General features: G+C 43.7%; 1 protein-coding gene across 1 annotated transcript in view; it reads right to left on the bottom strand.

The window, feature by feature from the left end:
- nphs1 (NPHS1 adhesion molecule, nephrin) overlaps positions 1-14,649 on the bottom strand; it is a 61,199-nt gene that overhangs the window by 35,037 nt on the left and 11,513 nt on the right. Inside the window, exons 3-4 of the mRNA XM_034609913.1 lie at positions 4,019-4,079; positions 599-692 (exon numbers count right to left, since the gene is read on the bottom strand). Of these exons, the coding sequence (XP_034465804.1) occupies positions 599-692; positions 4,019-4,079 (155 nt within the window). The remainder of the gene's footprint in view (positions 1-598; positions 693-4,018; positions 4,080-14,649) is intronic.

Raw genomic sequence — 14,649 nt, 5'->3', positions numbered from 1 at the left:
TTTGAATGAGTGTGTGTGTAAATGGTAAATTGTCTGTGTCTGTATCTAGCGCTTTTCGTCTTGACCACTCAAAGCGCTTTACAGTACAGTTTTACATTCACCCAATCACACACACATTCATACAGTGCATCTATGTGCAGCAGCTTTCTCTAGGAGAAGGGGCCATTTGGGGTTCAGTATCTTGCCTAAGGACACTTAGGCATTCGGCATGGGGAAGACTTGGATCGAACCACCGACCTTCTGGTTAGAGGACGACCGCTCCTTCCCCTGAGCCACAGCCGGGCGCCCGTGTGTGTGTGCATACCACAGTAAGCCACTAAATTACTTTAAACAAGATTTTCACAGAGATTAAGAGATAAGTATGAGATTACCAGATAACCAGGTTAATCTAACTGTCTTACATTTACACGGTCAACCTGTGTTACCTGAGCAGACAGATAAAGAAGGTAACTCGTGCATGCATAGCAGCTATTATTATATACTGAACATTAAATGAAGCTTGTGATGTTCAAACTGTTTGGCCGAATGCTTTGAACATGAATGGGACCTGAAAAGGCCACAGTCACTGTAACAACATGGTGACGTCTGGTTCTCTTACCCCAGACGAGACAGAGAAAGGGTAGAGCTGAAGGAGACACAATCCACCCAGACAAGAAGTCCATTTCACCATGGACACCTGACCTCCGACAATCCTGGAACAATCAAGATAGAAAAAAATACACACAAGCATGAACACCACATCCGCTACAAGATGAATATTGTAGGCACTTGCTTTTCAAGGACATTTATTTAGTCTAGCAGTGTGGTACTCTACATGCTGCTGCCAATTCAAAATAAGCCTTTTTATTTTTCCATTTCTGATTTCTGACATACAAAGCTTGTGTTTGCGATAGTGAAAAAGCCTGACGAGATTCCAAGCACGTTTACAGCATTGGTACAACAACTTTAAATCAATCAATCACTCAATCAATCAGTCCATCGATCCTGCATTAGCCTGCAATTAAAACACAACTCAAAAAAGCCACAAAGCAATTTAAAAGTTCTTAAGAACAGTCGGATCACAACCTCAAAGGAGCAAAAATCTCTTTCACAAGCATAGGGTTGGTGATTAGTTTTTTGGATGCAAAGTTAATGCAGAAGAAATGTTTATGGCTTTGTAAGGTAAACTAGTGTTTGCTATTGAATCCAGCTCAAACCCCTTAGAACTGGAAAAAGTGTGATTAGTTGTTATAAAGACCTCTGTGGCTTCTTTTAGTATTTCTTCAGGCTTCAAAGCAGATGTACAATATGTTTCTCTTGTAGGTTCCAACACAGGGCGAATAAACACATTTGACAATGATTTTTAAACAGGAGCTACTGCAAAGCAATGGAAGCCAATGGCTGCATGGCTAGCAGGAATGTGTTTATAGGTGCAGAAATTGCTAAATGGTTAAATAATTTTTTTTCCCAAATATCTTGAGACCCTGGCCACACCAATATGAATATTTTGCTAAATTAACTTTTTCCTCTGCATTTTGGGATATTACAGATGGTTTATCAGAAACGTGAATGGCACAAAGAGCACATACTCCCACCGATGCCCAACAGTCCCCGTAAATTCAATCAAGTCACACCAGATTGCACGCATTCATAGATATCAGTTACCGCGATTTTATCATCAAGATCTCTGCATTATTCCAGTGAAATGTCCATAAATTTCACAAAATTCATGGATTTGTCCCATTGCGCTGATCCGCTCCTAAATGTATTGTGTTCTTTCTTGGCCAATATGCCACCCTTACACAAAAGTTCAAAAAAAATTGTCTCAGTAGTTTTTGCATAATCCTGCTAACAAACAAATGGCATTGAAATAAGTGGAGGTAAGTATATTGCTTGTTTAGGTTATTCAAGAGTGTGTTTTGTTGTTTAGGGATAAGGAAAAGGTTCAAACATGCAATTGTACTAAGAAAGTCCTGTGAAAAGTTGTGTCTCATACAACTGTGTATTTTTATTTTGAATGGACATATACTGTATATGGAGAGTATAAAAATGTCCGACTGTCATTATCATGGCACACTTTTGTTGTGATTGCTGGAAAAAGAAGAATGTCCTTAGTGCTGGTTAAGAGTCTGTGGCATCTAATACTTTTCCTTATTTGACCAGGAAGAGCCCTATGTGGATTTTAAGTCACTTTGTAATCACTTCAATTTATCTGCTGCAGGAGTGGAACAAATAATAGTGATTTGCTTAATTGAAAACTAAATATTTTCTCATCTGAATAGACAAAATGAATTGAAGGCAACGGCTCTTTGACGCATCTCCCCGCAGTCGATTAGTTGCACTCCAACAGGTTTTGATAAGAATTAACTCACACTCAATTATTTTTTCGCTCTCAAGACATTTATGTATTTCAGAGCCCCCAGCATACTCTTTGAACACACAAGGACAATTACTTCCCTCTTCAGTGAATAGAAATTCTTTTCTGAGGTTAAAGGAGCCAATCTTCTCTTTATCTCTGTCTGTTCTAATGCGTCGTGTCGGTAAACACTCGAACACAAAGACTGCATCGTGCCGAACGTAACGTTTCTTCTTATATGCATTGCAATTTATAATTATCCATCTCTCAATAGGAAGAACTGGATTTCTTTCAATTTTCTGCACAACAATGGCAAAGAGGAACAGAAAAGGTTGCTGCTGACCTCATGAGTCATCAGTTTCATTTGGCCTCTTAATGAAAGCAGACGCAGCCTGCCTGACCTCCCAACATTCCCATTACCAAGTCAAACAACTGCCTTAATTGCTTTAAAAATACAGCCAGTCATGAGAATGTTGATTCACTGATGCGTGTTTGTTTTCTTTGCATGAACAACCTGGGATAGTGAAGCACTAGTGGAAAAAACGGTGAGATTTCATTTAACAGTTGCTTAAAATGTAACATTTGAAAAATAACGGGCTGAATTTTAAATTCAATCCTCCGATTTTAGAAAGATATTTCCCATATTTTACTACAGCAGCGCTCATTGCCAAAGGTTTTTTTTCCAACTTGTTCTCTACCAGCTTCTTACAAATGCAAATTGGAAAGCTTGATTTAAAATTTGATTTGCTTGCAGAGACAAGGCTGCCACTCTCCCAGACACAAGGGCATCGGAGGCAGCTGAACCATCCAGCGTGGCCCCAACAGGTAGTTTTTTAATGGCGTCTTTCATAACATCATCAAACGACTCAATACACTCAATCATAGACCAATTTAACGTGAAACCCCATGAAATCAGTCAATGTGCAGAAAATTAGGTTTCAGCCTCCAATCCAGCCGCCCAATTCAGATGTGGTCCTACATCTTAATACCAACCTAACCTCTTACCAATCTCTCCAGTTGCCTGGGGGCCCAATTACTGTAGATTAAAGAAGCAGTGTTGTGAGCCATTACTGCTTTAACACTGAACTGCAGATGAAAAGGGTTTCTTAAAGATGCAGATTAGATTATCTGCAGGATCTAATCACATCCGAATCATTGATTGTGCATTAAAACATGACATTATTTAAGCAGTCTGATTAAGAACCCGCTAGATGTGCTAAGCACAGACCTAATAGTAGCGTACTCAGCCTCCAGGGAAGACAGAGCGAATCATATCAGCTTGGTCCAGCAGTTCAGCAGCAGCTTTGACCTGCGCAACGTCAAGGCAGTCGCAGAAACCCAAGTTCGGTGTTAGTGTGTGCACTTTGTCCTCGCTCCCTTCAGCTCAAAGTGTCGAGAGTTTACTGGATTACTCTGACTTCGCTACACACACTCACAAGCCTGCTCTCCCCAGGAAAAAGTTGAGAGACAGAGAGGCAAAACCTTCTTTCAACCTCCACCAACTCAAGCACATCTGCCTGCCTATAGGGTGCACAGAGAGAAAGAAAGTGAGGAAGGCAGACAGACTCACACTCACACACACACGGAGGGCGTACCTCCTTCTTAAAAAAAAATAAAAAAAAGGAGCCAAGAATCTTTGAATAAGTGTACAGATTTGCATGTGAGAGAGGGAGCTGTGCTTACCTGTTGAGTGACGCCAAGGCTCAGGAGCGTCTTTTTGTCTTCCTGATCTACAGATGGCTCTCTGAACACAAGTGAGCCACGGAGAAGTTAAAGAATGCCAATGGGACTCCCCCTTGTCTCACTCCTTCGTCTGAGACAGAGGCAAACAGATAAAGAGCAAGGCAGAGAGGCAGTCGCAGGGAAGAACAACGAAGGAAGGTGTGTGCATGAGAAGTGCTGGTGGAGATGGATGCAAAGGGGCGAGAACCTGAACAGCAAAAAAAAATATCAGTGTCACGGGGGCTCCAAGGAGTCAAAGGATTTTTTGTTTTGAGGCCACACGGAAACAGACAGGATTAAAACGTTGCAGGTCCTTTTGTTTCAGCAGAATTTAATGAATAACTGTAAAATCTGGATAAAGCTGCGGTGAGTCATTAAAACGATCGAAGGAACATCCCTGTGCCTGTAGTTTCCTTCAGTTCTGCCTTTCTAGGGAGTATTCACAAATCCCAGGATTTAGGATTTCACTGCACTGGGTTGGAAGGAGCAGAGCAGTCTGATACACAGATACAGAAGCAGCATGGATGTCCTCACAGCCGCTAGTTTGTAACATTTATGCTCATACATAATGAATGAAATTGAGTATCCACATATCTGTATTTCCTATACTGAATACTCCTGGGTGGATCTAGGGATGGAGACAGAGACAGGCCAAAGAACCCCCCCCCCCCCTCCCTTTTTCAATTACATACGTACTCACAACTTAACGGTGGTTGGACAATACCGACATTTTCTCAGCGGAACATATTGAAAGCTTTTCTAGCAAGACAACTTAAAGGTCATGTTTATTTTTTGTGTGCATGTATTTTTCATTTGATGCGCTGATAGTCCACACTAGTGGCTCTGTGGCGGCGAGACGTACGCGCTATTTGCACAGTATAAACACAAAAGCAGTTGCAGGCTATACTGCTGCATCTGTGTTTTCACTCTGGGTCAGCCGTGCAGTAATGGCAGACCAAGCACTGTCTGCGAGAGCAGTGAGAGAGGGAGAGAGACTCCCACTTTTGTGCAGCAAGCAATAAAGAAAGAATGATAATGACACACACCCTCATAGTGGCACAAATTCAAAGACTGTAACTTTATGTTATGCACACTGCTGAGTGCCAGTGTACAGTATCTGCTCTGTGTGTAGTGTGTGCCTGTGTACAGGCTGTGTGAGCCGGGTGTGTGTGGCCCAGATGTTAGCAGCTGGGTTGTGTAGTTAGAGCTGGCCCCACAGACAGTCATTAAGCCCAGCAGCCCAGGGCTGGAAGGTTAATTCCCCTGCCTGGAGGGGTATGTAGGTGGGAGGCAGGAGGGAAGAAGGGAGGGAGGAGGAGGATGAGGTGGAGAGGCGGCGGAGGGAGCAATAGGAGGCGAGGGGGCTGTGAAGCTCAGCACTCAGTTCACACAAACAGCACTGTCAGCAAGAGTGGAAGCGCTCCACTGCCAGACGAAGGAAGAGGAGGAAGGGAGCTCGGGCCTGACAGAGAGGTAGTGAGGGAGGGAGGGGGAGGGAGACGGACAGAGGACCTGAAGATGAATGGCAAGGGGGAAATGCAGGGAAGAGGAGGGAGATCCAGAAAGAGGGTAAAAAGAATGCATGTCAGGAGGTTGGACAGGCAGAGGATAAGATGAAGGGGACACGAACGGGCAAGGTAATGGAGCGAGAGAAACGAATGGAGGAAGGAGACAGAAAGATACTGTAAAATGGGCTGTGGAGTGATGAATATAAGACAAGGGTGGAGCAGGAGATTGGGGGGAGAAGGGAGGAAGGAAGGTTGACATGAGGAGTTGTTTTGAAAACCAACAGGAAGTCTACTGACTCAGACCAGTGCGGCAGGGAAAGCAAAGAGGAAGATTAATCAAAGAAAGCAATAAGCACTACGGTGGAAAGCAACACAATATGTGGAAGAGGGAAAGATGGGGTCATGTCCAGGAGATTGATTCAAAAAGTGGAGTGGGAGTGAGACTGCATGCAATATTTTGTGTGTGTTTCAGCTCCTATGTATGCCTGTGGGTGTGTACAGTATTTGTTAGGAAGGTGCATGGCGCAGGGAGGCGGGGGCAGGGGGGAGTGCTTAAATCATCTGTATTGCCATAAGCAATGTTGTAGCTTAGATTCTGTCAGTTATCCCCCAAAAAATAGAAAATGCTTAATTCCAAAATGAATATGACATGTTGGAGTCAGTATCTAACAGTTTAAACAGCCAGAGATATTCAGCGTACAATATGGGATCCACGCCAAAAAAGAGGATTTAACTAGTTCAGTGCCCACAGTTCTTAGGAAGCAGTTAATTTAACAAACGGGTCTTAGTAACCACTCAATACTGCTGAGGTCTCCAACAAACGCCTGCAAAATTGTCTTTGCGCATTGAGCTGGAGAGTATTGCATCCAAAATCCGAGCCTCGGCATTAACTACCCAGCCATCTGACCCGGCGATCTGATTGGAGACCCATCTTCTGTTGCCTGCCACAGTGCAGCTGCCATATCAGCGATGCTTCGGTGTTCTAAATCTGTGGACAAGGTCAGCATGTTTTTAAACCCCCCCACCCCCCTCCAGGCCAATCTGGCTACCAGTCGACCACAGGAGAAGGAGATTCAACAGGCAGCGACAGACTGGGAGTCGGATGCATCAAAAGAAACCAGAAATGACAATTACATGGCATCACTAAAATAACAAGTAGCCAACAGAGATAAGAGGGCTTTCACAAGTCTGACAGCAGTAATCCGCTTCAGCAGCACTTTCTTCAAAAGTCTGTCATAGTGATGAAGTCTGAATAAGGACAGGAACCTTGCCCCGCTGCTGGCATGTTTTGCAAGGCGAGATTCTCGAGTTGCTGTCTCTGGGTGACCTGTGGGCCAAGCGATGCCGGAGCATGTGGACAGTACATGTGTCAGGGTTAAGACGGATTTGGAAAAACCCAATTAAACACACCGATACACTCTTGGCTGTTCCCCTTCAATCCCCCGTCCCCGTGTCCCCATGCATGTTTGCAGCAACATGGGAGTGCGGGGCTGGGCATGTGTTTGTGAGTGGCAAATGTGTGCGCATGTGTCGGGATGGATGGAGAGGCTTGAGACAACCAGCTGTGGTGTCCAGATTGAGGAGGGATTATTTCCCAAATCTCCCCCCATTTACCTCGGATGCCTAACAAGCTCCCATGTAGCCATGTTGATTCACCAATATTGCAACTCTAACTCAGCTTTTAATAACAAACACAGTGGACCAATCAAATCAGAGCGTATTGATGAGGTTTTACACAGATCTTTGTGTAGGTAAAGCACAACAGGAGGAGGCTTACTGTGTGGGGTCTATAGATCAGTGTGATCTAGGGTCTAAGTGTGATAGGGTCTATAGATCAAATCAGGATTAGATACGGTGATTTACTTGATGGCTGAGTGAGTAATTAATAATTAAAAAGAGAGTAAAAATAAGTAAATATCATTAAGTTGCTAGTGTCCAAGAAAGAAGCAAAAAGCTCAAAAGTACCTGACTACTTTGGGAAGGTAGAATCTTTTATCTAATAAATTCCTGTGAGAAGTCATGAGGTCAGAGGCTGGACAGGATCGCTGAAAACAATATTATTAGGTCACTGAGGGAAGAGGAGCCGGGTCAGATAATGAGACTCAATCTGGCTGAGTGAAAATGCATGGGAGGGAAAGTGCTGACACCTCCCTCGCTCTCGCTCATCCAATTCCACAGCGCTTACTCTGTGCCACTGATATTCATGCCGAGCTGTCCATCCACGGCCCACAAACTTTAACGTTCGCCGTCTCCACCGCCCCATCTATTACCCCCGCGGTGGCGATGGACGAGTGGAGAGCGGAGCAGGGAACGTGGCGGTGGGCAGGAGGGGAGGGAGGGCGGCCGGGGCAGGCGGAAGAGACATGAGGGGACAATATTGAAATTTGAGGTCAGAAAAGACAATTGTTGTATCCACTCTTGTGTGTCCCATTCACTTATTCAGAGCAACCTCACCCATGTACAATAAACACACACACACATTCACAGAGAGAGAAAGAGAGAGAGAGAGAGAGAAACACACAACGCCAGGACCTCCTATCACAAGCAATTCAATATAAAGATACGCACAGCTCAGGCAATAACCTGATCCTGGTGAGAGATGTTATAGGCTTTGACAGGCGGGGCTGAGCCACACAGCCCAGGCTGTTCTCCCAGTGTCACTAACAAAACAGAAGGATTAGAGGATGAAACCGAGCTAAATCTGGGCAAGCTAAAAACGGGGGCAAAAACAAGGCATGGAAAGAAACGATACTGAATGGATCCAAAGCAAGCCTGTGACAAAAGCTATTAGGCAATAAAAGGCCACTTTAATAACAAAGCCCTTGTGTTCTATTATTTATGTTCCGCTGTCCACAAATACAGCCACACACATAAACACTGCATGTATACAACATGAACAACTGTGCATGCCCCGCCTGTGCACGCACACACACACACACACACACACACACACACACACACACACACGTATCTCTTCTATCAGGAATCCTCCACAGACTAGACTCAACCTTTCATAACTCTCACGACCATAGCTTTAACTACAGTGTGTCAAGGTTAGTGGTAATGCTCCTCCTCACCTCTCCATCACAGCATTAGCATTACCATAGAAGTGAAGATTTAGCAATTTTGACCCCAGGAGAATGGGATTTTTCTTATATCACTGACGCAGGTCTGGTAATGTAGTAATACGAAGGAGTGACTCAATGATTCAAATCTAATTTACACTTTGCCTATTACTGAGTGAGGATGCGTGAAACCATGTTTGAAGAAAATGCATTAGACACGTTCTTTGACTTTTTCGTTTGGCCCATGTACTGTCCACTAGCGCGGAGGAGGCTGATATAATGAACGATTCAATTGTTTTCATGTAGAGTAAAATCAATGACCATCAAAGCTGAATTCACCATTCTCCCTAATTTTGTTGCTGCCATTTTGAGGTTAAATGTGTTGCTTTAATGGTCTGAAAAATAATATGTAGAAAGTGGTTTTGTGAGCCCCAAACGGCAAAATGTGTAAGATCTGGTGCCTCCAAGAGAACCTGGCCAGCTGCTACTGGGTCTCATATATTATCGACTTAAACCATAAAACAGAACTGACCAACTTTAATTTTAGCTGTGCTGGCTGAAAGCTACAAGGCAAAAAAAAAGTCAATAAGCTACTGCAGAGTGACCTGCGCACATTACCTGCTGCAGACGAAGCCATTTCATAACATGAGGATCAAGGAATTGCAGTCGTTACATTATATGATGCAGGAACCCCAGGCTACATACTAAGATTTCATTCAAGTCACCAATATTTGAATGAAACACCTCATCTTCCTTATTTTGGGATCTTAAATAATGATGCAGAATTGTGTGGATCCTTTTAACCAGCCACTTACTTCACTAATCACAGGCCAAAACTGCCCGTTCTCAGGAAAATGTTTTAATTCTGAAGGGCTCAGCCTGGTTCTCACATGGATAGAAGTAAAAGAGCAAAGAGACTTTAAAAAACACACAATCAGGCCCAAATACACCTCTGCCAACAGATGGGCTTATGGCTTTGTTGAGGTGGAGTTTGCCATCCTGCCCGTCCCATTTTCCGAAAAATCCACTTTAATTAACATATCAGAGCTCCAAACGAGGCTAAACCTCTTCTCTGCAAACTGTAATCTGCCCAGTTTGAACTGACCAACCATAGAGCCTACATGATAAGGCTTGCCAACCGAAACACAAGGATAATCCAGTTATACCTGCTTATACAGCGGAGAGCTAAAAGCACTGATCTGACAGAGTCTCTCAGAAGTGCGATAGCTTGCATTTTGGTCTACCCAAAGCATTTTGATTTACTTATATCGCGTGGCTCGATCTGATGGGATCCTCTAAGTGACTTTAGCCGCATTCTCTGGCATGTGCTCCACTTGAACAACAAGATTAAATATATGGACTGCGAGGCTCACACGGCATGTGCCTTTCCTTTATTCTTCCCCTGTGCCTTCTATCATTTCATTCCCACCCCTGCAACTTCCTGCCACCCCATCACTCCATCCTAATCATCTTCCCCTTAACCACCACTCCCACTATAACACTTAATTCCTCATAAAAAGTACTTATTTTCCTTCTTTTGAGTTTCCTCCCAAAACATTCTGCCGCTCCCTCCACTGCCCTCCTTCTGAGCATTTATACTGATCTGAGGGTGTCACAGCATTAACGCCAGGGTGGCTGTGGTTTCCTCCGCCTGCAGACTTAGAGCCCCCAGAGGAATCGCTGGGGGAAAGTTGAAGGGGCCAACAGATGGAGGCTATTGTGTGAGGGAGGGTGCATGGCGGCAGGAGACGTAGGAGTGTGTGTGGGATTCCAAGTGTTTCTGCGTGTGTATATGAACTCTACACTTGTTTTTGATGTGGGTTCAAGTATGTTTTGTGTGTATGTGCCATTGTGTCCATTGTGTTTGTGTGTGTGTCTGTGTGGGGGGTGGGGGCTGGAGGAGGTGTAGGGGGGGCATGGCAGTTTAACACAAGATGTTTGAAATCTGTTGGCCTGACAGCGTGTCACAAGACTGCTTGGTTAATGGAGTCTCCTGGAATGTCCTCTCCTGCAGTTTTAATGAACCCCAAGCCAAAAGGCCTAATGAAGCGTGCTCCGTTTGCCAAAACAGTCCCTCGGCTTGACCTCCGCTGACCTGCACCACTCCCACGCCACTTAAAGGTGGGTCTCCATGGTGACCGGCCCAAAGAGTCCATTGGGCCAAAGTTGTCAAAAGGACAATGGGGGGAGCTAAGTAAGAGAAAAACCAAACAGTTAAGACAAAAGATGTCAGCACATGTGCCTGCATACGTTTTAAAGATGGAGGTGGTTTCAGTAGTTGAAAATCTCCAATACTTCCTCCCTTCTTTATTATCTTGGCAAAGGAAGGCCAGTTAGCAAAAAGCTGCTGTTTTCTAGCCAAGAAAACATTTTTCTTAACAAGCTCTTCCTCCTTGTCAGCATCCAAAAGATACACATACAGTACACACACACACACACACACACACACACACACACACAAACACAAACGCACACGCACACGCACAAATGCACAAATGCACGAATGCACGCACACACACACACACACACAAACTGGTCCTCATTGCAGTTAAACTATTCTTTGCTCTAGCACAGCAAGAACCTCATTATTCAATAAGTTAGGACTGTAACACAGGCAGTGTTGTGTGTATTTAGGTGGGATGCTGGTGTGTGCGTGTGTGTGTGTGTGTGTGTACGCATGTGTGTTAAGTATGAGTAAAGGACTAATAAAGTGCGAGGCACCTAATTAAACAGTTTTTGTTTATGGTCTATAGCAGTGGTATAAACTCAGCAGGCATAATGCTGGGTGGTATGCCAGGTCGCTCGGCTCTCATTTGAATAACTACAGACAAAAGCGATGGGAGAGAATGGGGCAATCAACTTCAAAAGGAATTCTTGCTTAATTGCAAAAGCGGGAGAAAACCAGCAAAGACAAAGGAGAAGGAGCTGATTAAAGTTGCTATGCACATTGTTTGCAATTCCTACAAAACATTAAGAGTCTGATCTTTTTGCGTTGGCACGCTGAAGATCTGCAGGGACGCAAGTGTGATAGATAACATAATTTTATGAGAAGCCTTTATTTCCCCTTTTTGTGATTACATAGAAATGGACGATTTTTACACTGAATAACTTTTTGATCACTTTTTTCGATGTTTTTTTTTTTTTAACATCGCTACCGTGAACTGTTGAAGCACAAAACTATTAAGTTTCTTAAAAAGGAACAACAGAACAGTGTTTCCCTCCCAGCACCCAAAATATTACGAGAAAAAACTGTGCATGGATGGATGGACTTTATTAATTACAATGTGATTCAGTCCTCAGACTCCTTCGCCAACCCCCCTTTAAAAAAACAGGGTGGAAAACCTGAACGGGCAATCATCACTGTTCCGGCTGTGCACATTCCTGAATTCAACTCTCTAATGGTGCCATTCATTATAAGCCTTATTAAAATAAACACAGACTTTATGATATAATAACAAATAAGCCAGGCAGCACACTGTCATAATCAACAGAAATTAAAAGTGCCGAGGAACACTACATTACCTCTGTAACCTGTCTGTTTCTCTCCTCTCTCCCACACGCAAACACATGCGCCCACTCACACACACACACACACACACACACACACACACACACACACACACACACACACACACACACACACACACACTGAAATAAAGTAATCAAGGTTATTTAAATGAGTGTGCCGGCTGCATAAACAGTGCAAACGGTAAAGAACATTACGAGCTGAACGTGTCTATGCATTCCTGATGTGGCAAGGTGGTGAGATGGGGTGGGTGGTTAGGGTCAATTTACTGACAATTATAACTGCAGGTGAAGGTGCACGCATGTTAAGGCAAGAAATGAGCATATATTTACACACTTTCTCAGTAAATAACATCTACTAGAGGAATTACATGCATTTGGCTTACTTTGCTTAATCTGTGTTTGTTGTTTTTTATTCTCATTTTTTGTCAGCAAAGTTAAGAGCAATCTACATATTGCACATAGACAGTATCCAGAAATAAGGGCATCTGGGGAGGTTGGGGGAGGACAAGAGATTTATTATGATCTGCATGTGCGTATGTGTGTGTGTGCGTGTGCGTGTGCATGTGTGTGTGTGTGTGTGAGAGAGAGGATCTGGAGGGGTGCCTGACTGCTACCAGCTGACATTCCCATGCAATCCAAAGACTAATTGATTAAAAGGGTTATGAACATGTGTGTATGGAGATGCTATTGAGTGTGTGAACATGGTAAATATATGCCATATGGGCAACGGATTGCACCTCAATTACTGTGAATGGGGTAACTGTGCTATGTTTTATCAGCACCACCTCTTTGGCACACATACCCTGAGCTTTAATCTTCACAGTCAGGCTTAGGATATTGTGCACTCGCGAACAGACATGTTTAATATGTCTGAATAAACAATCATGGAGGCCACCGGCCAGAATTGATGTGAAAACTGTAGGAAACATTAACTAAAATGTATAGTACCGTTCCACGATAAAGAAAAAGTATAAAAATATTATGCAGTACAAAATATGACTTTGGCAGCTTAAAACTACAGATTAAACAAACATAATATTTGGTGGTTGGATTTTTGGACTCAGCAAGAGGCTCATTATTCAATAAGTTAGGACTGTTACACAGGCAGTGTATATTTTGTAGGGATGCTGGTATGTGTGTGTGTGTGTGTATTTCCCCCTGTTTGCAGTCTTTATGCTAATAGTCTCCTGGCTGTGGCTTCAAACTCAACAGACAGATATGAAAGTGGTATTGATCTTCTAACTCAGCAAGAACGACAAGAAGTGTATTTCCCAAAATGTTACCACAAGCGTCCCCGACCACCTCCTAATCGTCTGAGTGATTGGGTCTCAAGCACATCCTCAATGCATCTCGGGTGTGGCACACATGAACTTAGTTGCCCACTTGTGATCGGATCACTCTGGACTAAAGTTACCATCAGGTCTGAACAGGACCACAGACTTATTACTATTATACTCTAAATTTCCTTGAAACTTAAAACACGTCCCTGGAACATTCCTGAGGGGGCTGTATATGAGGACGCACGTCAAAGTCAATTACAACGGACATTTTCCACAACTTTTCTTCCCAGCCCCCAGGTAAAATGTCCAGAAAAAGTCCAAGAGTGAGACCATGTGAGAATACAGCAGCAAAACCTCCGCAATACTCACAGTGAGCAAGTTAATGACCATTCTAACACACAACAGACACAAAACTGGAAGAATACAAATATATATAGAAGCCACAGACGAAGATGTCAGCTTGGGAAAGACAACAAGATTCGAGGGCTTTTGGTGAATGTGCCGATGTGCTTTAAAAAAAAAAAACAACAACAAAAAACACAAGCTTTCAGCAGTAGAATTTATACATAATTTTCTACCTCCTGCAAACTCTACTCTGGCATCATCTCTCACCTGAATGTTCCCGAAATGTTGTCTGACGTGGACAATCTCCTGCAGCGTTCTTCAAACTTAAAATGTTTCAGAGTTTTTCCGAGCCTTATCAAGAGATAACCTAACCTCACCTAACCTCACACACAAAACAAAAGAATAAGCTGCACACCCAGAGTGCATTTGAATGGCACTGTGAATTGTAGATTAATTCGGTGCTCGGCAGAACTTCTGCACGAAAGTGAGGATTAGGCCTATTTCATAGTGCTGTGTTTTATTGTAGCGAGAAAGTGCACTGGGGGGGGGGGGGGGCTGCTGCTGGATGAATCGACGATACCAAATTGAACTAATTGCACTGTTGCCTGCCCAGTGGACCCCGTCTGGGACTCCGGAGAGCAAAGAGCTGAGAGCAGGAGAGTGCATTACTGAATCCGACTAATTGCTCACACCTGTGCCTGCCCAGCTCACTCTGCTGGGGATTCTGGGGAATGATAGAGCAGAGCTGGAAACATACGGGCGTGGCGACGGGGGTTTCACAGATCTCTGTCCGTCTATATTAATGCTCATTGTGTGAATAGGTCTTCGGCACCAGGCGTTTTAGTCAGTCTAACAGTGAGGCAGAC

Source organism: Hippoglossus hippoglossus, chromosome 16 (genome assembly GCF_009819705.1).
Source record: "Hippoglossus hippoglossus isolate fHipHip1 chromosome 16, fHipHip1.pri, whole genome shotgun sequence".
NCBI classification, from domain to species: Eukaryota; Metazoa; Chordata; class Actinopteri; order Pleuronectiformes; family Pleuronectidae; genus Hippoglossus; species Hippoglossus hippoglossus.
Note: the sequence above shows the minus strand (reverse complement) of the source record. Positions and strands in the feature narration are given on the sequence as shown.